The sequence below is a fragment of the Hoplias malabaricus genome, chromosome 5, assembly GCF_029633855.1.
Source record: "Hoplias malabaricus isolate fHopMal1 chromosome 5, fHopMal1.hap1, whole genome shotgun sequence".
Lineage (NCBI taxonomy): Eukaryota > Metazoa > Chordata > Actinopteri > Characiformes > Erythrinidae > Hoplias > Hoplias malabaricus.
This window is the reverse complement of record NC_089804.1, coordinates 34,401,280-34,426,694: the sequence shown is the minus strand read 5'-3', so window position 1 is coordinate 34,426,694 and position 25,415 is coordinate 34,401,280. Positions and strand designations below refer to the sequence as shown.

Sequence of the window (25,415 nt, the reverse complement as noted above, 5' to 3'; positions counted from 1 at the left end):
AGCGGGGTCGCTGCGCTTTAGTACGTTTGAGTGCACACATAACACTGTACTCCATACACCCTCGTCTCCGCACCCCAAGCGACTCATTACATGACTTAATCATGCCAGATGAACACAAACTGACTACTGAAGGTGACTCAATGTAAGTTACTCAGGGTTCTTAACAGGGTTCACTATAAGCTGGCTACATTCGTGAACCAAACCATTAAATGACTAGAAGGAGTAAGATCTGAACTAACACCATTAAGGTTAATGACCACACAGGACCGTATGGCACTCAATTTACTCTTGGCAAAGGAAGGAGGAGTCTGTAGCATGATTGATGAACATTGTTGTATTTACACTCCTCCTAACGATGCCCTGGAAGGTAACATCAGCACAGTTCTGTGTCAAATGCGTACTGTGGCTGCTCAACTCAGGGATGAAGAGCATATATTACATATACTGGCTTGACATACAGATTCCTGTACTCATATTTATTGCACCTTTTTCTGCAACTGCAACTGTCACATTGCTGGATTTATTTCAACTGTCTTTACACAATACTACTATTTACACTTCCGGTAGATGTATTTCATTACTTTGTACTGAGCAATGACAATAAAGTTGAATCTATCTATCTATCTATCTATCTATCTATCTATCTATTTGTCTCTCTGTCTATCTGTCTGTCTAGAAAGTAGAGAAAAGTAGAAAGTGCAGCATTGTTTAGCACCATACTGATTCTGCTTATATTTACATAAGCTGTTACAGTAAAAGAGGTGGATGACTGGAAGGGTGTTTGTGTTTAGTTTATCTTTGCTGACCAATAGCAGTGTGTGTGAGGTGTACATAAAAGCCTGTGTGTCAGCCAAAGTCCTGTATGGATCACCATGGATCGAGGTGCTCTCAGTTTAGCTGTGTTTGGTCTGTTACTCATCTGTGTCAGCGCGGCTCCAACAACCAAGGTACAATCCTCATTTAGCGGGGTAATAAAGATAAGGGACTTTTTCTCATATCTAATTCAATTAAATGAAGCCTCTGTCTTTTGTACATTACTGAATACTGAATATAAACTTCTGTTGCAAAGTAGATAACAGTACACATAGCAGATATGTATCGTCACGTGAACATACCCATTCAGGAACTGCATTTTGTTTTCAGGAACAAAACATAGACATCTACAGTTTCTACATAAACTCCACAGTAACCAGCCGCTACGCCGTCACCGTCATCACCAGCCGAGTGGCAAACCGCCTCAATGAGTCCAAAGAAGTCCATTTTCAGGTTCAAATTCCTAAGAACGCCTTCATCAGCAGATTCAGGATGTGAGTAAATATGCCTCATTTCAGCATTGTTCTAATTCGGATTTAAATCGTCATACATAGTTATTGTATCACACAAGTTATTGTCAACTAAAACAATGCATTGTTCTAGGACCATGGAGGGTAAGACGTACGATGGAGTTGTGAAGGAGAAAGAAGAGGCTCAGCAGCAGTACAGTCAGGCTGTGTCTCGAGGAGAAAGCGCTGGAATCGTCAGGTAGACATTTTGCAAATGTTAGACACAGCTAACTTGTGTCACACGTCACAACACTAGAACACCAAGATGCAGTACTTAAATGGAAGACCTGCTTCTAGGGAAGTTTGGGTGGTGCTGCTGCTGGTGTAGGTGGGGCCAACAGAGGGCGCTGTATCTGTGGTATGTGTGGATCCCAATGCCTGTGTGCAGTGACAGGGACGCTGTACTGAATTAATAACACTGTCCTTCCGTTGACACTTCCATCTAGTGTCCTCTGTACCTAATATCTGATGTGTGGTGAGGAAACTAGAGCATATAGGTGCAGGTGCAGGCTGTTGGAAGCACTTTTGGGTTTAGAAATTCCTGGTCTAAGCTTGAGAGATAGAAATGATGAATTATGACTGGATAATAATTCAATATCCATTTATATTGCCATATAAAATGTTTCAAAATCAATAATATAATTTTCATAATTTATTATTTTCAGCATAATCTGTGCTTGTCAGTGGTATGGCAGTTGTCTTGCAACCAGAAAGAAAGACCGAGTTCCAAAATGATTCTCAGGCGTGAGGAGAAATCAGAGGAATAAAGACACAGAGTCAAGTTTTCACTCCTATCTCTAGTTTACTCAAACATGTGTTGCAGTATATATAGGACCTTTGTCACGTACACCAATGGTCATGTGTACCATTCGGTCATTATTACATCATGTCTCATTGCTCAAAACACAGACACTCCCAAACTGGCGTCTTATGCTATACATATTTCTGTTGTCTTGTTTTCTCTTGTCAGCATAATGTTTGCAGACGGTTAGGTCTTCTCTAACCTATCTAGAAATCTTACTTCTCTAATTTAACTACAGATGTTCAATGTTAAGCACTTTCCCTCCCTTTTTATGATTAATTAAACATGTAATATGGATCAACTTAATCATACATCAACGTAAAGTAATAAAATGCAAAAGATAACATCATCTTCAGACTAGCTAGGTATCGTGCATTAAAAAACGAGCATAATATGAGCAAAAGTAAAATAAAAATGGTAAACAGATTGAGTGATTAAATGAGTGAGTATTACAGAAATATTGATGAAATGTTATAAAATGATTAAATGATTTACTCATCCTCCTCAGTTGAATCATGGTCCAAGGAGACATAAAATTCAAGGGGCAACTAGTCTAGAGGATTACACGTACACTTCTTCACTAACTGTAGTGAAGGTGACAGAATGCTCAATAGTTTTGGTGATCAGACTTCTAACACAGGGAATAATGCATTATCCGATTACTGCCAGTAGTAATGATGAAATGATTACCATGATAGCTAATTTCAAATGCTCCTCATTTGCCAAAATATGAATCAAATCATGCCATCCAATCATCATTTATACCAGAACATTCGTATGTGAAAGCTGTCAGTTCTTCCATAGCTTTAGTAAATGACCAGTTTGCTACTGAGTGATTAGGAATGAATGTGCAGCAGTGGTCACCAAACATGTGACACACCTCTCCCTTCTCGGCCAAGATCACATCAAGAGCGAGTAGGTTTAATAGGTCATTTGTGAAGCATAATGCAGTTGTTCTCCCAGAATCTTCAATGTGTCAAAAGTCATGTTGGCTAAAACTTGTTGATTGTACCTTGACCCATACTAAAATAGATTCAAACCCAGGTGCCACAGGGTTTCATGCTTTGAATTTATCAGGGACTCTCCTTGGAATGCGGATAGCATCCAGATAAATTAAAGGGTACCCCAGGAAATCTCTTTTGTATCTGTGAATTACCTTTTTAGATGCAAGATCCGATCATTTGAATTTAGAGAAAATAAGTATTGGTTCCCCCAGCATGACTAGTGCACACGTACCTGTCTAATGTGAAGGAAGGGTTGATCTGAGGTGACCTCCGTGGCCATAGCCAAAATATATCAGCCCTTGGTCTCTGTTGAGTTACCAGATGCATATACACATTTTGATGCGTGGCTTTGTAATCCGAGCCCTGTTGGAATACCTTTTGATTCTGATCAACAACCCACGTGATCAAACAATGCCCTGGGAAATGTCCCACTTCTATTGCACATGGAGAAGCACAATTACCTATTATGCAGATTATGTCTTTTGACAAATTTTGTGTGAAACACTCATACGGTGCATCCAAATTATCAATGTAGTCATCTGGATTTTCAATCAACCCTGTAGGAGATAACATTAGAAAAGATTTTAACCAAGTAGGACATTCACGTTGGATTACTGAACAATTGAACGCTTTAGAGCCTGCTGCAAGAGCACAGTCTCTAAGGCACATATAACCTCCCTTCATTGACTGGTATAGGATGCCTTCATCCTCACATGCTTTATTTATTGTCATGCAATAGACACTGTGTCTTTAATGGTTCTGGATGCATGTATCTCATATATTTGGCACAAGTGGTAGCATTGTAAGAAAATGGCATGATAATGGGAACTTCCCAAGCGCTCATACAAGCATTACATGATGAATTAGTAGCTTTAGTAACAACATGTTGGCAGTCTGATGGCAGAGATTAATACCAGATTGTATGGTCTCCGTGCAGAGATGGCCTGAACCTTGAAATAGCCTTTACAAAGTTGCTGCCAGTAACATCAGCCAAACGATTAACACTCAAAAAACATCCATTCTTGATTTACAGAATTATTGTTGGTTTGTAACACTGAAGTTTTCTTGCAGTGTGTCACATGGATCCAAGGTTCACTTCCTTCAAATTTCACAGCGGTTTCCATAGTCAGCAGAACGTGGAATGGACTCAACCACTGCTGTTGCTTCCAATGCTTACGCCTGTGATCTTTTATCACCACCCAGTCTCCTGTTTCAAGGAGTGTAACTTCCCCTCAGATGGTTTGAGCAGAGCTGCTGCCGCCTGAGTGAACAGAGTGTACAGTTGTTAATAATTTCTTACAATAGATCAACATATGGTCTTCCAACAATCCGCTGTCATCCAAATATCCTGGTGAATCCAACCCTCATCTTGGTGTTCTGCCAAACAGAATTTCAAAAGGTGTTAATACTTTAATGACTCTGGTTCACATGCGCATACATTAAGACCAGTGACAGTGCCTGCACCCAATTGAGCCCTGTTTCTGCACAATATTTCTGTAGATTTCTTTTGATTGTTACATTTTCTCTTTCCACTGAACCTGCACTTTGTGGATGATATGCACAATGCAATTTCACTTCTACAAACCGGATTCCAAAAAAGTTGGGACACTTAACAAATTGTTACTAAAAACTGAATGCAATGATGTGGAGGTGCCAGCATTTAATATTTTATTCAGAATAGAACACAAATCACAGATCAAAAGTTTAAACAGAGAGAATGTATCATTTTAAGGGAAAATATGTTCTTTCAATATTTCATGGTGTCAACAAATCCCCAAAAAGTTGGGACAAGGCCATTTTTTACCACTGTGTGGCATCCCCCCTTCTTCTTCCAACACTCAACAGACATCTGGGGACAGAGGAGACCAGTTTCTCAAGTTTAGAAATAGGAATGCTCTCCCATTCATGTCTAATACAGGCCTCTAACTGTTCAATCGTCTTGGGCCTCCTTTGTCGCACCTTCCTCTTTAAGATGCGCCAAATGTTCTCTATAGGTGAAAGATATGGACTGCAGGCTGGCCATTTCAGTACCCGGATCCTTCTCCTACGTAGCCATGATGTTGTGATTGCTTCAGAATGTGGCCTAGCATTATCTTGTTGAAAAATGCAGGGTCTTCCCTGAAAGAGATGACGTCTAGATGGGAGCATGTGTTGTTCTAGAACCTGAACATAGTTCTCTGCATTAATGGTGCCTTTCCAGACATGCAAGTTGCCCATGCCACAAGCACTCATGCAACCCCATACCATCAGTGATGCAGGCTTCTGAATGGAGCGTTGATAACAACTTGGGTTATCCTTGTCCTCTCTGGTCCAGATGACATGGCGTCCCAGTGTTCCATAAAGAACTTCAAATCGTGACTCATCTGACCACAGAACAGTCTTCCATTTTGCCAAACTCCATTTTAAAAGACCCCTGGCCCAGTGCAAACGTCTGAGCTTGTGGAGCTTGCTTAGAAATGGCTTCCTCTTTGTACTGTAGAGTTTCAGCTGGCAACAGCAGATGGCACAGTGGATTGTGTTCACTGACAATGCTTTCTGGAAGTATTCCTGAGCCCATTCTGTTATTTCCTTGACAGTGGCATTCCTGTTTGAGGTGCAGTGACATTTAAGGGCCGGAGATCACGAGCATCTAGTAGAGTTTTACGGCCTTGACCCTTACGCACAGCAATTGTTCCAGATTCTCTGAATCTTTTGATGATGTTATGCACGGTTGGTGATGATAACTCAAAAGTCTTTGCTATTTTACGCTGGGTAACACCATTCTGGTATCGCTGCACTATCTTTCTGCGCAACAATGGTGGAATTGGTGATCCTCTTACCATCTTGGCATCAGAGAGACACTGACACTCTGTGAAGATCTTTTTATACCCAATCATGTTGTCAATTGACCTAATTAGTGTTAATTGGTCTTCCAGCTGTTCATTATATGCTCAATTTCATTTTTCCAGCCACTTATTGGTACTTGTCCCAGGATTTGTTTACACTGTGAAATTTTGAATCAACATATTTTTCCTTTAAAATGTTACATTTACTCAGATTAAACTTTTGATCTATCATCTATGTTCTATTAAGAATAAAATATTGACATTTGCCATCTCTACATCGTTGCATTCAGTTTTTATTCACAATTTGTTTAGTGTCCCAACTTTTTTGGAATCCGGTTTGTAAGTCCAATTTCTCCTTGAGCTGATTGAGTGCTGTACTAATGAAGACTAGTCCGTTGTCACAGCCAATGTGTCAGGGAATACCCCAATGAGGAATAATGTGCACCCAGAGTCTTGCTACAGCCTGCACATCTTACTTTCTGGTACATTCCTCCCATTTGGAGAACCACTATCACCAAACAATATTTCTTTCCCTCACACAAAAGTATCTGTAAATGTTCGAATGGCTCATTGGGTGGAGCATGTGCCTCTGGTGTTACTTTAATCCCTTGTGCTGCGTTATGCTGGACACAAATAAGGCACTTCTCAAAACATTTCAGAGTGAAAATTTAAAATTGAAAAACACAGAGGGCAGACATGGTCCATCTAAAGCCTGTCATACTCTGTTTTGAAATATTATCTCATTACAATGTTATATTACATTTTCCCATCACAGTCATAAAATTAGAACATCATGAAAAAGTTGATTTATTTCAGTAATTCCATTCAAAAAGTGAAACTTGTATATTATAATCATTCATTACACACAGACTGATGTATTTCAAGTGTTTTTTTTTTTGATGATTATAACTGACAACTAATGAAAACCCCAAATTCAGTATCTCAGAAAAATTTGAATATTACTTAATACCAGGAGGATTTTTAGAAATGCTGGCGAACTGAAAAGTATGAACATGAAAAGTATGAGGAAGTACAGCACTCAATACTTAGTTGGGGCATCTTTTGTCTGAATTACTGCAGCAATGCATTGTGGCATGGAGTCGACCAGTCTATGGCACTGCTCAGGTGTTATGAGAAGACAGGTTCAGCTCTTCTGCATTGTTGGGTCTGGCGTATTGCATCTTTTTCTTCACAATAACCCATAGATTTTATCTGGGGTGTAGGCCAGGCGAGTTGGCTGGCCAATTAAGAACAGGGACATCATGGTCCTTAAACCATGTACTGGTAGCTTTGGCACTGTGTGCAGGTGCCAAATCCTGTTGTAAAATGAAATCTGCATCTCCATAAAGTTGGTCAGCAGCAGGAAGCATGAAGTGCTCTAAAACTTCCTGGTAGACGGTTGTGTTGACCTTGAACCAGCAGATGACATGGCGCCCCAAACCATCACTGACTGTGAAAACTTTACACTGGACCTTAATCAACATGGATTCTGTGCCTCTCCTCTCTTCCTTCAGACTCTGGGACCTTGATTTCCAAAGAAATGCAAAATTTACTTTCATCATAGAACATAACTTTGGACCACTCAGCAGCAGTCCAGTCCTTTTTGTCTTTAGCCTAGGCAACATGCTTCTGATGCTGTCTCTTGTTCAAGAGTGGCTTGACACAAGGAATGCGACGCTGAAACCCATGTCTTGCATACGTCTGTGCATGGTGATTATTGAAGCACTGACTCCGACTGCAGTCCAGTTTTTGTGAATCTCCCCCACATTTTTGAATGGGTTTTGTTTCACAATCCTCTCCAGAGTGTGGTTATCCCTATTGCTTGTACACTTTTTTCTACCATATCTTTTCCTTCCCTTCACCTCTCTATTAATGTGCTTGGACACAGCTCTGTGAACAGCCAGCTTCTTTACAATGACCTTATGTGTCTTCACCCTGTCAGTGTAAGGTGTCAATGGTCGTCTTTTGGACAAATGTCAAGTCAGCAGTCTTCCCCATGATTGTGTAGCCTACAGAACTAGACTGAGAGACCATTTAAAGGCATTTGCAGGTGTTTTGAGTTAATTAGCTGATTAGAGTGTGGCACCAGGTGTCTTCAATATTGAACCTTTTCACACTATTCTAATTTTCTGACATACTGAATTTGGGGTTTTCATTAGTTGTCAGTTATAATCATCAAATTAAAAGAAATAAACACTTGAAATATATCAGTCTGTGTGTAATGAATGAGTATAATATACAAGTTTCACTTTTTGAATGGAATTACTGAAATAAATCAATTTTTCATGATATTCTAATTTTATGACCAGCACCTGTACATTATTTACAATGTCTGTCACTGACTGACATTCATTATAGGGCTCTGTCATCAGTTCACCGCACTCAATTTAAAATTTACTTTAAAAGTAATAATATTGACAAAGCCAATAGGTTTATGTGTGATGAATGATGATGACATTTTTCTGTGGATTTTATATTGTTCACATCGATATTGGAATATAAGGAATATATCGTGATATAAATTTTGGCCATATTTTTCAGCCCTATGATGAATGTTTTTAAGAAACAGATATGTTTCATTGTATACCCTGAGGTTGGTGGAATCAGAAGTTCTGTTAGAAATTTCTAGAAATTCAGCGTAGACCCTGACTTCCTTCAATGGCCACAATGTTGACTGCAGCATTAACACAGTGGGTCTGTGTCACTCCAGTTCAGTGGGACGGACTCTGGAGGAGTTTAAAACCTCTGTGACAGTGGCTGCTTTCAGTAAAGTGACGTTTGAACTCACCTACGAGGAGCTGCTAATAAGACGCCTCGGACAATATCAGCTGCTCATCAACGCCCAGCCGATGCAGACGGTGGCAGACTTTAAGGTGAAGAAGATCTTAGTCCAAGCCTCAGAAGCTCCGCCCACACAAACCTACCTACATTTAAACAGTCTGATATCATGTTATATATAATTACTGAATGATTAATGACCATTTTTGAAAAACTAAAATAGATAAACATATAATATATATTCATACAACACTTCAATAATTTTGACATGGACCGGGTTCCCAGACAGTGATTAAGAATAATCTGGGTCTATATCCACCTTTCAAAAATAAAAACCAAAAAAACAAACAAAAAAACTAAATCAAAATGTTGCAGTCCAGGGCTAGGCTTAGTCCCTGTCTGGGAAATGAGCCCCAGGACTTTTACCATGATAAAATGCAAACAGGCCAAATTAAATATTTACTTATTTCCCTTGCACTGTGTTTACACACTGTAAAAAAATTATTCCGTTCAATCAGTTACACAAAGCTGTCTGGGACCTGCAACAGAAGCCGAAATCTGCTAAAACATTCACTGAAACAGGAGCAGCTTCTTTAACACAATACATAAGCAATTATATAATTTCTTTAATTATCTTCAAATTTCACCCTTTTCAATGATTTTGTGTGATTATCTGTTTTAATTGTAGATTTGAATTAACTTAATGTCTCTCTGTCAGATTGATGTGTGTATCCGTGAGACTCCAGGGATTTCCTTTGTGGATGTGAAAGGAGGACTGAACAGTAAAGAACTAACCGATGCCCTGACTATTATACAATCTGATGAAGAGGTGAGGATACACTATAGACATCACTGTCTGCTTCTTTTTCAGGGAAGGCCTTGTTTATTTCAGTAAGACCAGGTCGATCAACATTCTGCATGGATTACAACAGCATGGCTCATTAGTAAAAGCATCTTGGAGTTTAACTACTCCACACCTGTCACTGACTAAAAAGTACTGGTGCACTATAAAAAAAACACTTTAACAAAGACACTGAGATGCAGGTGTCTTATAGCTAGAAAGAATCAGAAAACATATCACCTTCATAACTACAGCAGTTGGTCTCCTCAGTTCCCAACAACTTTACATTTGCATTTTGGTAAACACAACTCTGTACCAACTACTTAGGAATATGTTGCTGGCATCCAATTCAAAAGGCCAAATGTTTTTTTAAAAATACATTTTACAACAATACTTTTAGTTTCTTGATACTAAATGTAGTGTCACAGTCACATAGCTTTGTGCTCTATCTGTGAGGAGTTGGGTGTGTTCTCCCTGTGTCCTTGTGGGTTTCCTCCTTTTGCTCTGGGTTCCTGCCATGGTCAAAAAACAAATGTTGGTAGGTGGATTGGTGATTCAAAAGTGTTTATAGGTCACCCCCTTTTATATACGTTAATAATTTGCCCATTATTTTATTGACATTTTGCCCGGCATCCCAGCTTTTTGGAAATGGTGTATGCATGTGTAGATGTAACTGCAAAATAATGGAAAAAAGGAGAAAAGTTTCATTGTAAGTTTCAGTTGATCTATTAATTGTCAAACTAAAAAAACATCACCTTTTCAGGGTCTAATATTATCTAAAATGCAGTAACTAAAAAAGTTGGGGGCGGGGGGAAGCACTAATCATTTTTAGCCTTATTCCAGGTTTGGGTGAAACTCTACCCAACTCGAGAGCAGCAGACCAAGTGTGACGGCTGTGGAGAAAACGGACTGAATGGAGACTTGATCATAAACTACGATGTAGTGAGACAAAAACCCAGTGGAGAAATTCAGGTACAGAAATGTACAGTAGAGCACATCTGAATTGCACACTTCACACAAACATGAAAAGTGTAGATTTCTCCAAACAATTGGAAACCATCCATTTAAAATGTAATAGAGGCATGAATAAATACCTTGTTCAGAGCATGTGCACATTATTGTGTGGATCTGGAGCCCACAAACAAACACACATGCACACACAGAAACAAGCCCTGCCCCTAGTCTTATCTCAGCACAGGACCCGCGTTTATGTGAGAGCACAAAGACGAGGTTAAAAACAGAAAAACAGACACAATAGGTGCCAAGAAATAAGAACACTGAGTGAAAATGAACTAGAATGTAGAAGAATGACTAGAATGTAGAAGAAAGAGAACTGAGCAAAAACGGCTAAAACCCAGAGCTTCTGCTCTTCACTCCTCACTGCTGTGCGCTTGGGTTAAGGTGAACAGCACGTGGCTCATTATCATTTAAAGAAGTAGGGACTGAAAATGGGCATTCTATACAGGTTTGCTTAGACTGGGGGCAAAGTAAGTAATTTCAAAGCAGACATTTCATTAAGAACCAAACATGTCTTTAAAATGGAGGAGAATATGTCCTGTTATGTGAAGAGGTTCCCTTTTCCTCTTTATTCTCTTTTCCTTAACAGGCATCAAATGGCTACTTTGTCCACTACTTCTCACCCACGGATATTCCACGGATCTCAAAAAATGTGATCTTTATCATCGACCAGAGTGGCTCCATGTACGGCAGGAAAATTGAGCAGGTGCATTACATAAAAACAGCAAGCGTGTTCTTTGGCACTTAAATCTGTGTTAGACATGGGAGAATTCCCGACACTTTAATTCATTCTCATTTAAGTAGATTGTAACATTCAGGACCGATCACATTAGCTGATGTAGATTTGCTTCCACTGTAGACACGTTTGGCAATGCTCAGGATCCTGGAAGATCTTTCTAAGGATGATCACTTTGGGCTAATCACCTTTGACGATAGTGTAGATGTCTGGAAGCCTGAACTCCTCCAGGCCTCAGAGAGAAACCTGCAGCTGGCCAAGGACTTTGTGAGAAAGATTACAGATCGCGGATGTGAGATTCCTCCCATTCATGAACTAACATTCTGTTAAGAAAGTAAACTGAAACCATGAACTATAAAAAATAATCCTTCATCTTCTTTAACGTGGAGGGGGTGGGAAAGAATAATTTTTATTTTTGGTTCACACAAGTTTTAATAGATGTATTTCCTCCTTCAGCCACAGACATCAATGCTGCAGTGCTGAAGGGAGTGCAGATGATTAAAAGACATCCAAGAAAAGGATCTGTCTCTATCCTCATCTTGCTTACAGATGGAGACCCCACTTCAGGTGGGAAAGCACATATTTTATTAGCTGCTTCCCTACAGAGGTCCAGCAACTTCTCAGTGTTTGTCTTGAATTTAAATAGCCATCCCTTCAGCTGATTCTAGTTCAGACAATCACCCCAGAGCATTCTGGGAATTGGAGTTGGGAGAGGTTGCTCTCAAGGAGCAATCCCATCTAAGTACAGAATGAACTGGGGCTCAGACACTGGTAGAAAGATGACTGGTGTAATTTTATTTCTACAGAATTACACAATTATTTATTTATTTACTCAGCTACTCTGTTTTCCCTGAATAGTGATTTAAGATACTGTTGTCTCCCTGGGTTTCCACACTGGAAAAAATAAACCCCTATTTCTTACAGGTGAAACTAACATAGAGAGGATTCAGACGAATGTGAAAAAGGCCATCGGGGGGAAGTTTCCGCTGTACTGCCTGGGGTTTGGATTTGACGTTAACTTTGAATTCCTGCAGAAGATGGCTCTGGAAAACAGTGGACGTGCTGTTCGGATCTATGAGGATTCAGATGCTGATCTACAGCTGAAGGTAGTGAAGGATGTTCCAGTTATTCCTGCTTAAATCCATTTCATTACCGTGGCTGTTCAGAGTTTCAGCACAATTTTCATGCTTTGTAGGGTTTCTATGAGGAGGTGGCCACTCCACTGTTAACTGACGTTCAGCTGAACTTCACTGGAGCAGGAAATCTCACCCAGACCACTTTCAGCCACTACTACAATGGCTCAGAGATCGTAGTAGCCGGACAAATCACAGACAACAGCCTGGAGTCTTTCCAAACAACTGTCATTGCCATCTCTGTAAGAGCATCCCTGTTTCTATAATGTACTACTGAAGGAAGTATATTGCTGTTTTTTTTGGACACTTCTCTCACAGTGGGTTGTTTTCTCTTATTGTAGGAAAGCAAGATAGTAAAATATGAGGACATTGTGTCAATGAAAGATGTTCTTGGAGTTCCCGCTCAACAGGAAAAGTTCATCCAGCGACTCTGGGCTTACCTCACAGTGAAACAGCTACTGGAGAAAGAGTGAGTGCAAACATAAGTGCATTTGTCAGTGCGGCTCCGTATTTAGGAGAAATGTTATACTTTCTCAGTGCAGCACTTGCTTAAAAAATGAAAAGTGATAGTTTGATGTTGTTCTCATGCATTGTGGTATAAAACTAGAGTTTAAAGAGCTTAATATTATAACAGAGACATGAGCTGGTGGTAAAACTTGAGCTCTTTTGATGTTTAATGTTATGAGGAATTCCTCTGCTTATAGTTAAAGTCATGTGGCATGGTGTCAGCTGGTCCTTGGGCACAGCTACAAAATACAAAACCAGGCCCCAAGGAGAGTAAGGGGTCTAAGCGTTGCCTTTATCACCTGAAGATCATATCGCAGGGTTGAATCCATGTGATGCCTCAGCCAAGGTCAGGAGTCTTAGAGAACACAATTGGCCTTGCTTTATTTAGTTGAGTAGGACAGCTTCTTCTTGCCTTTCAATGCCCATGATCCTGGCCACGTCCAATCACCACTGACCACAGACAAACTATGCTGCTGTCCTATTAAAATAAAATGCTTCATTGATAATTTACAAGTGGCAGTGCATGTTTACAGCAATTTGATATAATCATTATTGCTGTTTAACAGTTTCAGGATAGTTTTCCTGAATGTTAACGCCGTGTTTGTGTTTTAGAATGACTCTTGAAGGAGAACAGAAAGAAAAAGCCAAGAAAGAAGTCCTGCGTCTCTCTCTACAGTATGAGTTTGTGACTCCACTGACCTCAATGGTGGTCACCAAGCCTGAGGAAGAGAAAACACAAGTCGCCCACAAACCCAAGGAAGGAGAGCAGCCACATCTACCAGTGCCACAGCGACCTGCACCTCCAAGCATTCGTAAGTGAAGCAGAACAAGAAATCTCACTCTGCCACTCTACGTCCACCCCGCACCTTACATTAAGCTCACGTTTACTTCACTGTGGCATTTGCTTCAAGAAATTAATTTAGTTTTTACAGTGGTGGGTTTGAGGCAGAATAACTGCAAACTGCATTACCATTTCACCACAAACACTAGGTGGAAATAACTATCAATGACATGTTTGAGCTACCTTAGATCCAGCCACCAGATTTTGAGGAACACTGAAATTCATGACTCCTCCTGTGAGGGACCACCTCCAACCAGGAAAAGCAAGGAGGCCTTGCTCTTAAGCAAGGGAGAAGCCTCAAACCTGGAGAATTATGGACGTTAGGACTCAAGGCATTCCTTCACTTAAGGCCAAGGCTGTTATGTTCCCCCAGTTTGGAGTTTCCACTCACCAGAGGAGCCCCTTTTGAGTTTTCAGTGGCAGTTTGGGACTCGTTCTGTGGTATTGTGAGCCCTCATAAGAGCCCTCTCTTATGAGACTGAAAAACAAAAATAGATCATGAAAGTAGTCTAGTTAAATTCATACTTTATTCGTTGGTTTCCATAAATTTTTACATCTTTTTTAATCTTTTTCTCTTTGACAGCATTTGTCTCTACATACGACGATGATGGTAGTATGCTATTTTTCTCTTATTTTCAAAAGTAATATTTGCTGTAAATATACACTGTTTTTCTATTAATAAACAATCCAAACTTGGCATTGCTGCTCCAGCCAGTCTTTCAGGAGGAGTGGATTAAAATGCTGCAAAATTAGTTTAGAGTCTTTTTCTGAACTAAAACAGTACCTCAGTTTAGTCCAAAACAATGAGCTTCATCATCAAATGATACTGTTTTTTTCTAAGATTCTTTTGAGTACTCTGGTGTATGATGATTGTGTGACCTGTGTATTTCACACACTCAGCCGTATTGTAATTCAACCACTGAAATGATGATCTGTTTATTTGTATCTTTGATCTGAGAGCAGACCAGTGCCTCTGTATGAAAACTAACAACACAGAAAAACAAGAACAGACAATGAGGCCTGTCTACTTTAATTTACACTTTTTTCATGTTTATCTTCATCATTTAACATGAATGTTTTTGTCTTTGACAGCTCTCGACCATTATGTCAGCAGTAAGTTATTTGGTACTCTTCTCCTTGTCTTTATTTTCAAATGTAAATTGTGCTCTAAATATACAAACCGGATTCCCAAAAAATTGGGACACTAAACAAATTGTGAATAAAAACTGAATGCAATGATGTGGAGATGGAAAATGTCAATATTTTATTCGTAATAGAACATAGATAACAGATCAAAAGTTTAATCTGAGTAAATGTAACATTTTAAAGAAAAAATATGTTGATTCAAAATTTCACAGTGTCAACAAATCCCCAAAAAAGTTGGGACAAGTAGCAATAAGTGGCTGGAAAAAGGAAATTGAGCATATAACGAACAGCTGGAAGACCAATTAACACTAATTAGGTCAATTGACACATGATTGGGTATAAAAAGAGTTTCTCAGAGTGTCAGTGTCTCTCTGAAGCCAAGATGGTAAGAGGATCACCAATTCCACCATTGTTGCGCAGAAAGATAGTGCAGTGATACCAGAATGGTGTTACCCAGCGTAAAATAGCAAAGACTTTTAAGTTTAACAACTTTAATGTTGTGTATTGTTTTATGTAGCACCTTGGTCCTGGAGGAACGCTATTTCGTTTCACTGTGTACTGTAAACACTGTATACTGCTGAAATGACAATAAACTTCTTGAACTTGAAAGTTATCATCATCAAAAGTGCATAACATCATCAAAAGATTCAGAAAATCTGGAACAATTGCTGTGCGTAAGGGTCAAGGCCGTAAAACTCTACTGGATGCTCGTGATCTCCGGCCCTTAAACATCACTGCACCTCAAACAGGAATGCCACTGTCAAGGAAATAACAGAATGGGCTCAGGAATATTTCCAGAAAGCATTGTCAGTGAACACAATCCACTGTGCCATCTGCCGTTGCCAGCTGAAACTCTACAGTGCAAAGAGGAAGCCATTTCTAAGCAAGCTCTACAAGCTCAGACGTTTGCACTTGGCCAGGGGTCTTTTAAAATGGAGTGTGGCAAAATGGAAGACTGTTCTGTGGTCAGATGAGTCACGATTTGAAGTTCTTTATGGAACACTGGGACGCCATGTCATCCGGACCAGAGAGGACAAGGATAACCCAAGTTGTTATTGACGCTCCATTCAGAAGCCTGCATCACTGATGGTATGGGGTTGCATGAGTGCTTGTGGCATGGGCAGCTTGCATGTCTGGAAAGGCACCATTAATGCAGAGAACTATGTTCAGGTTCTAGAAACAGTGGTAAAAAATGGCCTTGTCCCAACTTTTTTGGGATTTGTTGATGCCATGAAATTTTGAAACATATTTTTCCCTTAAAATGATACAATCTCTCAGTTTAAACTTTTGATCTGTGATTTGTGTTCTATTCTGAATATATTAGATGTGGGCACCTCCACATCATTGCATTCAGTTTTTATTCACAATTTGCTTAGTGTCCCAACTTTTTTAGAATCCGGTTTGTACAGGGTGGGCCATTTATATGGATACACCTTAATAAAATGGGAATGGTTGGTGATATTAACTTCTTGTTTGAGGCACATAAGTATATGGGAGGGGGGGGGGACTTCTCAAGATGTGTGGTGACCATAGCAGCCATTTTGAGGCGGCCATTTTGGATCCAACTTTTGTTTTTTCAATGGGAAGAGGGTCATGTGACACATCAAACTTATTGGGAATTTCACAAGAAAAACAAAACTTGGTTTTAATGTAACTTTATTCATTCATGAGTTATTTACAAGTTTCTGACCACTTATAAAATGTGTTCAAAATGCTGCCCATTGTGTTGGATTGTCAATGCAACCCTCTTCTCCCACTCTTCACACACTGATAGCAACACCGCAGGAGAAATGCTAGCACAGGCTTCCAGTATCCATCTTGTGCTTAAATGGATTTCTGTTCATAAGCAATCCAGCCTCTATGCTGCTGTATGAGGTCAGGTGCTCAATTGAGGATCAAAAATCAACCCCAAAGGTTGATCATTCACCCCATCATTTCAGAGTACACAGTTCTCCTGTTCGACAGCTCAATGATGCAAATTGGCTTTATAACCCTCTAGCCCACACTTGGTACTGCAGCTCCAGCCAGCCATTCAGGAACATGGGTTAAAATAGTGTTCGAAAAGTAAGTGAGACCAGTCTGTAAAATTCAAAGTTACATCAATTACATCCCCAAGTTTTACCAGAAATATCGTTCCCAAAGGAAGAGCTTCTTGATTCATTTACATTTAGCAGATGCTTTTATCCAGTGTGACATAAGCTTAATTTATACTTCTGCATTGACCCTACGCCATAGTCAAAGACATTTACGGAAGTGCTTTGTGTTTCATCAGAGTTTGTGTTTGAGTTATTCAAGTGAGGGCAAACAGGTTAAAGTCTAAAATACCCTTGAGCTCAAACACTGACAGAACAGGAGCTAGTGCTGATTGCTAGAAAGAAAAATAGAGAATTAAACACAGCAAAAGTGCAATACCAAGTAATACATATTCAGTGTTTATACCTGTGTGTTCACACCTAGAAAGAAGATACAGAGTTAAGTACAGAACAAGTGCAAATAAAGTATATTCCAACAAAAACAAATACTTATTTTAGAAAGAGACTGGTCTTCAGTCTGGATTTGAAGACGGTGAGAGAGTTGTTGCCTGGACAGTAAAGGCCAGTGGGAGTTCATTCCACCATCTGGGTTCAGGATAGAGACGAGTCTTAATGCTTATCTTCCCTGTGTCGTGAACGATGGTGCGTGAAGTCTGGCTGTACGTGAAGCTTGAAGAGTTTGAGGTCCACATCGGATCTTAACAGCTGCCATAAAGAGGGACCGACTGGCCCGGTCTTGGCTTTGTAGGAAAGGATCAGAGTTTTAAATCTGAACAAGAAGCCAGTGAATGGAGCACAGCAGCAGAGTGACTTGGGAAGTGAACTTGGGAAGATTGAAGGAAAGCTGTGAACTTGTCATCAAATTAATCTCTGTTTTTCTCTAAAGTTCTTAGAATTCATCAGATTACTCTGGATTATAAAAAGTATTTCACACTCTTGGTGTTTTGATGGCTCAGCCATATTTCAACCATTTAGAAGAGCAATATATAACATTGACACCAAGTGTTTAAAAACGGAACTATAATACAGTTTAATATCAGTACAGACAGCTGTCTGCCTCCTCCCCCTCCTCCCTATATGTATAGTTTGAGCAGGTTGCCAGTTTGAGGAAAACTGAACGTACATTTAAGAGACTCATTTAAGAACGTGGGCTGTAATAGCTAAGAAGAGTGTGCCATAATCAACATATTTATACAGAAAAGTGTTCATCATTTCACTAAAACATCAATCTACACAAAAAAGTGTACCTGCAGGCCATTTCCCTTCATTTACAAGCCTTTACTGTCCAAATCCACCTGAAATATTTAGACTATACAAGGCTGGTGTTACTTATCGGTTTTTCTTTCCACCATAAATGTCGTTTAGGAGGCAGATCTTATCCACAATTTTCGTAGTGAAACATTTTGTTCCACCTTACATGTGTCTGATTACAAGTCCTAATGGCGTTATCCACCAGCTTCTTGAATTCTGTATTCCACCTTAAGAGCTGAAGCTAGCGCTATAGCTTTTTATTCCACTTTAATATCCAATTGTATTATTAAACCAATTATTCACAAAGGAATGATTAGCTGTTACCTGTTCTGGAGAAAATTAGCCAGCCCTGGCTCTGTTCTGTAGTGTTGCTGCTTGTAAACTGCCATGGAGATTTTTAGAAGGGCAATGGGGCTTTTTGGGTCCGGTAAAATATAACATTAACTCTGTTCATTTAGTTATTTCATGGCTACGAGACACTGTTTGAAGACATGGCCACACGGTGGACTGTAAAATGATTAGACAGAGGGCAAGATGACAGGCAGAACCTCAGAGGGCATGGTCATGGGAGCTCTGCACCAGACTGGGCAGTTCTCAAGGAGAATATACTGCTTTACCAATGCTGTGAGAGGCAGCAGTGTTTTAGCTTTGACTGCTTCCTTAATCTATGATCACGCACCCTGGACATTTTATGATTAAGTACAGTAAATATCCTACAGATTGCTCCTTTAAAGGATGTGTTTATTTGGATCTGGCGTAGTCCAAGTAGACTAGTGGTCCACCTGTGACAAGTTGAAAAAGTAATGACACTAAGAACAAAACCAGATGTCTACTTCACTTTATACTTCACTGATGTTATTTTCTTTGTTTAATGTTTATTGTTTTGTCTTTGACAGGGAGTGGCTACACAAATAAGAGGTCATCTGCATCCTCTTATTTCCAAATGTAATATGTGCTGTAAACATTCACTCTGTCTAAATATGTGTCTGTTAAAGAGGAATCCCCTTTTTCTGCTTTAAGTTACACTTGATGTTAGAACAGAGAATGTGATATTTTTCACCCACATGAGCATTGGTGACGTCAGGGTCTGATGTTGGGTGTTGGATGGTGGTGGATCATAATCCATTCCAAAGGTATAGGCGTGGATCTCCATTTTGCAGAGAATGCAGTTCTCTTGCTCCACTGTCTAATGCTGGGGAGTGGGTTTATACCCCTCTAGCCCACACTTAGCACTGCTGCTTAGTACTCCAGTCTTTCTGGAGAAGTGGATTAAAATGGCACTAAGAAAGCAAAGAAACAATGAGACGAATCTATATCAGGTTGATATCTTTTTCTTATTTTTTCAAAACTACATCACGGTCTGATGTTTATCCTTTTCTGTTCCACAGTACAGCTCCCAACGATAAGTCATAAAATAATGAAATGTTTTCTGCTCCTTTTTCTTTTACTTTACCAGCATTTTAAAATTATTGTATACTGTGTAAACTCTGTACAGAACCAGTTTAATCAAACACATTCACTCAAGATCGATTTTTTTCCCGCTGTTTTTCTCTGAAGTTCACAGGTATCCATCGATTCTTTCTTCCATGGATCATGATGTGGCCCGTATGTATTTCACACTCTCGATATTTCAATAACCCAGGCCGGTGCTAATTTAGTGATTTAAAGGAGCCATTGCTTTGTCTACTCATTTTTCTGTACAATATGAAAACAGCAGTTATATTGACATCTAGTGGCCTGGATGTATGAGAGATTCTCTGTTAAACCTATTTTAAACTTGGCTGCTCCACACTGAGGTCTAAACTGGTTCACTCACTAACAGCATTTTTTTTAATACGAAAATATGAAAGAAAAAAAAACACTTTTGTAATTTACTATATTCTGGTGGAAAAGGAAAAAGGTACCATACTAATATTAATTTACCCCCTCCCCCCCCCCACCACCACAACCCATTCCACCCACATCTGCCAATTTTCCATTTCCTAATTTTAAATCTTGAATTATTCAGTTTATATGTAGATGTTGCTGGGTTTAAATCCTCACATAATTTATGCGTATTTTGACACATCAAATAGAAGCAACTATGTGAAAACTCAATACTGAGTAAAATATCCATAGACTGAATTTATAAGGATGATTATTTTGCTTACACAAGAATTGGGATAAAAGTATTGTGACATACTTCTCTCTCTTTTATGATTCAGTTTTAGCAGAAAGTATAGTTCAGGAAATTCCACCCGCCGTTGTCAGAGTTCAGGCCGCCCCTACCTATCCAGGTACACACAACATTTCCAAACCTGCACATGCCCTTGAGTTGGGTAATTTACTTATTTTTGTTGATTTGCACAAGTTTAAAAAAGATTTTGTAGCTGCACTTTGTTTCTCTGAGTCAGTACAATCACCACAGTTTCAGCTTTGTGTTCTTTATTTAAGCACATTACAGGAAAACACCCAAGTCCCCATGGCATTATGTTGGGAAGCATCTCTAAAGATTTGCCTTATGTTGGCTGATTGTCTTTTTTTTTAGGCTTGTCTATTTCAGATGTCTTTCATGATCTAGTGTTAGAGGAACATCCAACTATCATCAGCTCAGTTACGATAGCCCATGTCCCTTTCCCTCCAGGTACACACTACATTTACAAGCCTCCACATGCCCACATTTTTGTTGATTTTTATGACACCAATATATGAACATATTTATGAAGTATTTAAATATACTAAAAAAATATGTTGATGTTTTTATTCTTATCCTCTGAGATTTTCTTATTTTCCACTAATTCAGTAATGCTGCTTTACTTTTATAATAAGGACTCAGCATTAGCATCAAGTGAGAAATGTAGCATCATGGAGTTTAGGGGTTGATGGACCCTGGTCAAAGAGAGAAAGCCCCCAGAGCAGGAGTGTGTGTTCATATGAGCAAAAGGAAGAGAAGCTCTTATTGTCACATGCTGCTTTTGTTTGAGTTTATTTTGTAGAAAGTTAATATCACACATAAAAATTCTAGGAAACAGTAATAAAACTGTGATGTGTTGCGGACTAATAGTAATTTCTGCTTCTCTTCTCTGCTCTTTAATCCTTTTCATTCTCAGAGAATTCTGTGAGAATTTTGGTCCCTGCCAAAGGCCCTGCTGATCCACTCTGCTACGATGTCCCCTTGTCTTCCAAACTCCAGCTGCTGAAGGACCCATCCTCAGGTGAAGCATTTCAAAACTTAATTTAGGCAACATCTGTAAACAACAAGAACTGCCAAGAACTGAACAACAGCTTAGAGACGCTCTTGCTCTCTCAGGGTACAGGAAAACTCCAGAGGATTTACTTTCCATATTTTATAATCTTTTTTTCTTTAAAGCTCTATACAAATATATTATTATTATTATTATTAACATCTGTTTTGTCTTCAAGGGATTTCATGTGAAAATGCAATTTGTTTAGATTTACATTTGAGCAAAGCGTGTAATAACATTTCAGATTTTCCTCCTCTTCATCCTCAAGGCTACTGCTATCAATGTTTCCCTCCTCCACAGAGTTCATTATGAACGGGGAGCTCACGTCACACGCAGGGCATGGCTTCAAGAAACTTGCTCTTCACTACAAATCAAAATATGACCTGAACATCAGCCAGACAGAGATCAACTACTCCGATGGCTCAAATCTAACGAGGTTCACATGGGGGCAGCAGCTCAACAAGAGCGAGACAGACGGGTACGGACATTAATCAACCATCTTATATTAAATGTCTGATTTGTGGATGTGAGGTGTTAAAGAGCACCCTGTCCCCACAGTGTCTCTCTGAGTCTGAGGGAAGATGCACTAGACATCACAATGGGAACAGTGCGTGTGGCTGTCCTTCTCCATCAGAAAGACGGGGAAAGGTTTCTGTGGCCTGCTGTTCATCAACAACCAAAAGACATTACCTGGCAGGGCATTCTGGGTAAGAAATGGATAGCTGTATTGTTCTGATCCACATTAATTACATTAATATTATACTTTAGTTTTACATTTTGCATTAAGTTGTAAAAGCCCTACTGGAATGGGATTAAATATCAATTGGGCCCTTAGTTAATTTCCTCTTTACAGTAACTCTTCAGTAAATTTATTTTAGTCCAGATCAGCAATGTCAGCATTCTTTTCTCTGAGAAATTTACAAACTGAATTGGTTTACATCAAACTCAAAACTCTGAGCATTTTTATCCAATCTAGATTCAAAATCCAGATGTAATCAGAATGGTAAATCTGGATGAAACACTTACGCCTGCATGGATTCCCTGTGTATGATCATATGACATGTGTCCAGAGAAAGTAAAACACACTAAGAACTGGTTTGTTCTGCAGTGATTTTATTGACATCTGGGAGCAGGAGGAGAGAAGAAATGTAGTGCATGTCCATCTCTATTATTATCAGAAAGCCTGACAGGCCAGAGGGGAACTAAAGCGTCAGTATGTTAGCTGAACATGTGCTTGTGTTAAACCAACATCACAGGAAGTTAAGCAGAATGTTTGTGCTTGTCGCTAGCGAGTGAAAGGCTGACGCCAGTCGAGTTGATCTTGTTTCCAGTAATGAGTTAGAAACCGTTGTGATGCTTTGTTTGCTTTCATTCCAAGGCCTGAAATAATATGGTTTAACATTTTAAACTAATTGTATTTTTTATTATACTGATGTGTTCTGTTCTCAACTGAAGGGAAAACAAATGTTGAGTATGAGCTGTTGCACAATTCAAAGATTAAAATCAAGGATCAGGAGACACAAGCAGTCTTGTAAGTTCACTCGTGCTTTTTTAAAATATTTATTTATTTTTAGTTATTATGTGATTTATTTGTTACTTTTTATTGTTACTATTTTCTCATTATTACTGCATTATATGTTCTATATTTATTTTATATTTATTTTGTTTTCAGACTTTGTTTTTGTCTCTTGCTCTGTTTTAATAATATCCATGGGCTCTATTTGACTTGTTTTCTGTTACTCTTACTACCACAGATATATATTAAGTGCCTTGTTGTGCAGTGCTCTTCTGTTCTGTAAACGAAGCACACCCACAGTGTGCTCTGATGTTGTTTGATTATATAAATATACATCCCTTTAGTGCATTTTCAGCTGAAATATTATTGTGATATTTTTGCAGGACCACTGCCACTGATTACAGTCTTCCCTCAGCTGACGGCGAGGACTGTTTGTTTGTCACTATGCAGTTTGTCCTGCAGCGGGAGCTCTCTGACTTCACCGTGTCTCAGATTTAGAAATTCTCTGCTAAAGATTTCACCTAGGAAATATGTAAAATATTCATGTCCGTTTTGGGTTGAAACAACCCAAGAATAAAATGGAATCACTCTAAATTTGACCAAGAAGTGGTCTGTGTTTGTCATCGCAATGTAACGGCTTAAAATGAACACAAATAAATGTTGCCAAAGTATTAAACCTTGCCTTATTAATAAAAAATGTTATAAATATCTTAATCTTGAGAGGTTTTTTTGAACACAAACAACACAAATGAATACGTCATATGTTTAATGGAGTCACAGTCCCGCCTTCAGGGGGTTGTTTTGCTGCGGCCCTGAGAGCAACAGGTTAGTCCTGAGACACTGTGGGAAATAATAGTGCCACCTAGCGGTAGTGTTGGCCACATTTCTGGATCAGGCTGCATTTGTATTTGGATCGGGTGGAATGCGAAAGGAAAATCCAAAAACCCGCGAGAGGACATTACAAAATACACGTCACGAAAAACATGTGAATGACTACACCCACAAACGCAGATTCTACAATTTACAAATAAATTTTAAATTCAAGACTTCGACTTTACAAATATACGCAACGTAAATTTATACAAATGCATTTATTTTCGCATAAAAGTATGATATATCCACAAAACCAAAAACGTGTATTTGTACAAACTGCAGACCATGAAACACAGATGTATTCATTCAATCTTATTTATAAAGAATAACAAAAGAACCTAATGAACGAAAAAAAGTAAAATGGACTGTGAATGTAAAAGTTCTAAAATGTGGGATTTTGTCTAAAATTATGTTTAATCACCAGTGGTCCACCCAGAACACGCTGTGCAAAACACAAGTGGACCTCCAAATTTGTTTAATTTGTGGATTAATATTTAAGCATTTGTAAAATATTTTGAGACTAATCTCTCTCCATAACAGTCCCACTTATGCACTGTATACTACTACAGCATGTCATTTTTAAAATGCAAATCATTGTGTATTGGTTTTCCAATGAGGAGGTCAAGCACCATGAAAATAACTTTTAAGTTGAAAACAACTTTTGCTTTTAATTTATGCACGTATTCTTCATGTTAGTTTGGAAAAGCAAAGATGTGTGTGGATTGCATTTCACATTGTCCTGTTGAAGTGATTGCTTTTCAGTTTGGCACTAATTTCTCTCCATACCACTGCTCCAAGTGGAAATGTAATCCATAGTGTTTAACACATTATGCACAACTGAACATCTTGCCACCGCCCACAGTGAAAAAGATGGTCAGAGAAATAAAAAGTTCTCCAAAGCTCACTGTAAGTAAATTTAATAAAATGATAGCATCTTGGGGTTATGAGGTCTCCCAAACATACATCAGGCGTTATCTACATGCCAACAAGCTGTTTGGGAGGCATGCACAGAGAAAGCCTTTTCTGAGTTAAACTCATAACTGTAAACGGGTGGAGTTTGGCAGGTGGTACTGGGGTTTTAACTAGGACCGTGTTCTTTGGTCAGATGAGACCAAGATAGAGCTTTTTGGCAACAAACACTAAGTGGTTCTGGCGTGACACCAAGGATGAGTATGCAGAAAAACACCTCATACCCACTGTTAAAGATGGGGGAGGATCGGTGATGCTGTGGGCTTGTTTCTCCTCCAAAGGACCTGGGAACCTTGTAGGGATACATAGGATCATGAACTCTTTGAAATATAAGGACATTTTCAATCAGAATCTGGTGGCCTCTGCCAAAAGCTGAAGATGGGTCGTCACTGGGTCTTTCAACAAGATAATGACCCTAAACATGTGGCCAAATCTACACAGAAATGGTCCACAAGGCATAAAATCAGGCTCCTTTCATGGCCATCTCAGTCCCCAGACCTCAACCCAATAGAAAACCTGTGGGGTGAACTGAAGAGGAGAGTGCATAGGAGAAGACCCATGACTCTGGACGTTTTAGAGAGGTTGTGCAAAGAGGAA

At 39.2% G+C, this 25,415-nt stretch overlaps 1 protein-coding gene across 1 annotated transcript; it reads left to right on the top strand.

The window, feature by feature from the left end:
• Window positions 1–872: 872 nt before the first annotated feature.
• On the top strand, window positions 873–23,667 carry LOC136696617 (inter-alpha-trypsin inhibitor heavy chain H3-like). The gene is made up of 23 exons (XM_066671175.1): window positions 873–947; window positions 1,144–1,307; window positions 1,417–1,521; window positions 8,664–8,826; window positions 9,450–9,560; window positions 10,416–10,544; window positions 11,179–11,295; window positions 11,449–11,617; window positions 11,782–11,892; window positions 12,250–12,431; window positions 12,521–12,700; window positions 12,800–12,927; window positions 13,578–13,777; window positions 14,390–14,416; window positions 14,899–14,919; window positions 19,794–19,841; window positions 20,441–20,512; window positions 20,764–20,859; window positions 21,326–21,430; window positions 21,761–21,938; window positions 22,019–22,167; window positions 22,916–22,991; window positions 23,360–23,667. The coding sequence occupies exons 1-23, from the start codon at window positions 873–875 to the stop codon at window positions 23,472–23,474; spliced, it is 2,721 nt and encodes a 906-aa protein (XP_066527272.1). The 3' UTR covers window positions 23,475–23,667.
• Window positions 23,668–25,415: the final 1,748 nt, after the last annotated feature.